This window comes from Arachis ipaensis, chromosome B10, assembly GCF_000816755.2.
Source record: "Arachis ipaensis cultivar K30076 chromosome B10, Araip1.1, whole genome shotgun sequence".
Classification (NCBI taxonomy): domain Eukaryota; kingdom Viridiplantae; phylum Streptophyta; class Magnoliopsida; order Fabales; family Fabaceae; genus Arachis; species Arachis ipaensis.
In genome coordinates, this window is record NC_029794.2 from 131,463,304 (window position 1) to 131,467,997 (window position 4,694).

General features: G+C 25.2%; 1 protein-coding gene across 1 annotated transcript in view; it reads right to left on the minus strand.

The window, feature by feature from the left end:
- The window catches only part of LOC107621308 (beta-glucosidase 12-like), a 6,600-nt gene continuing 3,554 nt past the window's right edge, over positions 1,649-4,694 (minus strand). Inside the window, exons 8-12 of the mRNA XM_021114107.1 lie at positions 3,459-3,574; positions 2,569-2,827; positions 2,323-2,425; positions 2,117-2,225; positions 1,649-2,023 (exon numbers count right to left, since the gene is read on the minus strand). Of these exons, the coding sequence (XP_020969766.1) occupies positions 1,783-2,023; positions 2,117-2,225; positions 2,323-2,425; positions 2,569-2,827; positions 3,459-3,574 (828 nt within the window). The 3' untranslated portion in view covers positions 1,649-1,782. The remainder of the gene's footprint in view (positions 2,024-2,116; positions 2,226-2,322; positions 2,426-2,568; positions 2,828-3,458; positions 3,575-4,694) is intronic.

Below are 4,694 nucleotides of genomic sequence, written 5' to 3' on the forward strand. Positions count from 1 at the left end.
CTTAATGACATCAAAACTAAAAACAGGTCTTATCAAAAAAAAAAAATACAAATATATAGAAAAGTGAAAAATACAATAATCCACTTTTATACTTCAATTCCATACACAGAGATTTATATAATTTACATCAAACTATATTTAATCCATCTATTATCAAGTGAGAAAAGCCTTAAGACAATGTAGTATAACTAATTGAATTAGTTCATCATTATAATTGAATTAGCTCATGTTGTTAAGGATTATTAGTGCCCCACGTTATCATAAAAAAATCCTTAAAAAGCCAAACAAATTGCTCCAGCTGTTCGTTCACATTTATGGAACTTGGAAGAGTACCAGGGTCTATATATATATATCAGCTTTTCTTTTTCAATAATTTATGTGATTCACGCTGCTTGGAGAATCTTTTCTTAATTATTATAATACTGTATTCGATGTCAAACTTTATGTGATTCACGTTTACTTTCATTTGGTGCACTTTTATATATTCTGTTTTTTAGTGAAGTTGAAATTATTTACATTCATAACCAAAGGAGAATGCAGATGTTCTTCCATGGATACAATTTTAACATTTCTACACTTTTAGATACTTACGTTAAAAAATGTGAAACTTATCAAATTTATTTAAGATATACTTTGATATTATTATTTTTGTGAGTATATATGTATATAAATAGTTAGAATTTCATTCATGTGGTGATGGACTGGTGGTAACCCACATCTACATTATGTTGGAAAATATCAATCTACATATGCTCAGCATGTATACTCAAAATGGGCTTTAAATTAACCAATAATATATATTAAAATATAAATATACATTAAAAATGAAGTTAAATACGATTTTCATTTCTAAGATATAGGTCGAAAGTTTTTTTTATTTTCAACTTTTGTTTACATACAAAATTGTCTCTAAAATTTAAAATCAAGTTTTAAAATTGTCATTTTTACTTAAACATTAAAATTTTGGACCAAATTACCCATAACAAAAAAATTATAAAATAAAAGATAAAAAAAGAGAATATTTCTATTCCTAAGGAAGAAGAAGAAGAAGCTATCCATAATTTACATCTGTCTTTACTTCTGCCGCCACCTCGGTACAATTTTGATCCCAAAGGTAAGGACGATTTCAAAATCAAGTTAAATTTTAAGGACAATTAGTTTGTTATGGTATTTTTTATTATATCCATATATATAAATTCATGGTTAAAATTTCTTCCTCCGTTTTTGTGTACTAAAAATCAAAATTATTTATTTTTACCAGATTGAATGAAGAGTGATCAATAACAGCTTATATCAAAGAATTTTATATCTATAGCTATAGTTTCAATATATATATTGAATAGGAGGATCTTACTCAATGGATTATCGTACTAATAATTGCTTTACTTTGTAGGCTTTGAAGTTTTACTTTTCTATGTGTATCGTTAGTTTGTACCCATTTGTCTTTTATATGTGTATTTTAGTTTAATCTTTTTTGAATTAAAAGTTTAATTCCGTCTATATATAACACTACTGTTAGAATGTTAGTTTATTGGAATATCATACTAATTGCGTTACAACAACAAGAATAATAATAAATAAACAAATTGAAAAGATACATCTACATATCACTAGAATTATGATATATAGTCATTCAAGGTTTACATAATATTATTTATTGGAATCACTAGAATTGTAATGTAAGTCTAATATTATAGAAAATATTTTAAGTGCACCGAAAATATCAGTACTCTAGTTGTTTTAACCGTTGATCTAAATTATAAAAAATATATATAATATATATTAATTGAAATCAACGGTTAAAATAACTGATGCACCGGTACTCTCCGGTGCACTTGAAATGTTTCCAATATTATATTTTGTGAGAAAGTTCTTGAACCATTTTGCAGACAGTTTATAATGTCTTTTCGAACCATTATTATAATCCACAAAAATTGATCCAAATCTTGATGTGTATCCTGAATTCCATTCAAAGTTGTCCAATAATGACCATGCAAAATATCCTTTCACATTTACACCATCCCTTGAAAAAAAAAATTGAAAACAAAATTAGAGAATTTTAAAAGGAAATTAATGAAGGTTGAATAATTAATTATATGTATAAGAAGCTACTAACCTTATTGCAGAGTTGACATAAAATAGATGATCACGATAATAATCAATTCTAAAAGTATCATTAAGAGCTTGTTCAAGTGATAGTGTTGGATCATTGAACTCATCTACTCCTATAAATTAATTAAGTGACCAAAACAATTAAGAATGAAAAAAAAAAGATAATTTTTTAAAGTAACAAAAATATGAGTTTTTTTTTTTTTATCTTACCATTTTCAGTGATATAAATCAAAGGGTTGTTATATTTTTCCTTGGTGTAAAGTAATAGTTGTTGAATTCCCTTTGGATATACATATAACCATTTGGAAGCAGCCTACAAAAATTATAAATATATATAATGCTAGGTATAATTAATAAAAATTAAATAAATAAATAATTAATAAAAAATAAATAAAATAAATTATTTTTGAATAATTTATTTTTGTTATAAAATATTTTGGCATTAGTAAACTGCACATATATGGTAAGTAAATAGATATGAAAAAATGTTTGCTTACTTGTAAGATTGGCATGAGAATCAGTGATGAAATTGGGTTTGGCATTTGTGAGGTCAAGTGAGTAAGCAGCATAGTAAGTGGTATAATAATTGATCCCAATAAAATCATATGAACCTTTGACTATTTGAACTTCCTCTGCTGAGAATTTAGGCAATCTACTCCCAACTAAGGATCTCATGCTTTCAGGATAATCCCCTTTTGTTAATGGATCTATAAACCTGTCATAAAAAAATCAAAATGTAGTTAATCGATTAAAAAATTATAATCATATTTTAGTTAATAAAAATCAAATTTAGAAAACCAAATTATAACTTATTAACCAAAATCAAAACTAAATTTAAAAAATTTTAATTTCAATGTTTTAGATTAAAATAATTTAAAAAATGGTTTTGTTTAACATAGTTTTTATTTTTATAACCGGTTAAAAATTAATTTTTAAATTTTATAATCGGTTAATAACTAATTTTATTATATAAAACTAATTTAATTAATTAACTAAAATTAAATTTTTAATTAACAAAAAACAGGTTTAATTTTTAGATTAACCAAACTATATATTGTCCTAGTATATAGCAATATTTGCATAAAAACAACCTAAGATAGAGGAATAAAAAGCACCCATATTTGTTTATTTATTCAGAACCCACCCTCTTTTTAGAGGCTTAGTAGGGACAAACAGGCTCTGGAAATGAACTAATTAATAAGTATATTTACTTAATTAAACCAATAAATGAACTAATCACTAAATACATGATTACTAAATTCAATTCAATTCAAATAATTATTGGCTCTAGAAAACGATTAAATTTTTCATGTAAAGTTTATTAATAAGGATATTTAGTTATTTACCATCCAAACATAAAGTCAATTGCTCTCTGGGCAGCATCTTGGTCAAGTGTGTTATTTGAAGTTGGTAGAAACCAATTAGACACCAAAGTTATGCCTATGACTCCCTTTTGAGATTCCTGCTTATGTACAAATAAATAATAAAAATACAATAAAATTATTTATTTTAAAAATATAAACTAATAAAAAGATATACTTAAATCTCTAACACGTTCTTTTATAAGAGGGCCTATTTTTTTTAATCTATATCAATTTTTTGGATAATTTTTTTATTTGTCTTATATTAAAATTTTTTTTGAGATTAACAAAAACCAAAGTTTAAATATTTTGACGATAGAAATGCTGATATCATATTATAAAATTAAGGAGATATATGAATAGTTATAACCATAACAAATAATAATTATTATTTGATCTTAATTGGTTGAATATTAAATCAGCGGTGATGATATATAATCAAATTATTTTAGTAACTAAGTTGGTCTAATAAATTATTGCTATAATAAAAATCAATTCAAGAAAAGAAAGAGACACATAAGAAGAAGAAGAAAAACAACTTAGTTAAATTGGTAGCTATTTAGATAAAGACGTTTAAAATGATTTTTTTTTTAAATATTTTTTAGTAATTAAAATTCAATATATATAATCAATTAAATTGTATTCTTTTTATCAAAATTAGATTAGATAAATTGATTTGGCCGAAAAATTAATAAATCAAACATTGAATGAGCTAAACCTCAAAGTGATTCCTGAGATTCACGATTTGCACCAATTTAGTCCCTAACTTACCAATTGCACCATTTATGTCTCCGACTTTGTTAAAATTGTACCAGAGTCGTCCCTCCCCACATCTCCGGCCAAATTGACTACCGCCGGCAGTGACATGGCGCTGAGATGCCACGCTGGATGCCACGCTGGATCACTTTTTGGCGCTAAAAATATGGATGGATGGAACGACGTCGTTTGATATACGTTTAGAAACAAAACCCAAATGGTGCAATTGGTAAGTTAGGGACTAAATTGGTGCAAATCGTGAATCTCAGAGATCACTTTGGGATTTAACTCAATATTGAATCGGTATAAATTAATATTTTTTTTTATAAAAAATGACTAAAATACTCTTATTATAAATATTTTATAATTTTAAACTCTAAATCCTAACCCTATGGCGACATAGAGAGAAGAAAAAAATTGGAATTTAGAATTTTCAAAATTATATAATAATAATAATAGTATTTT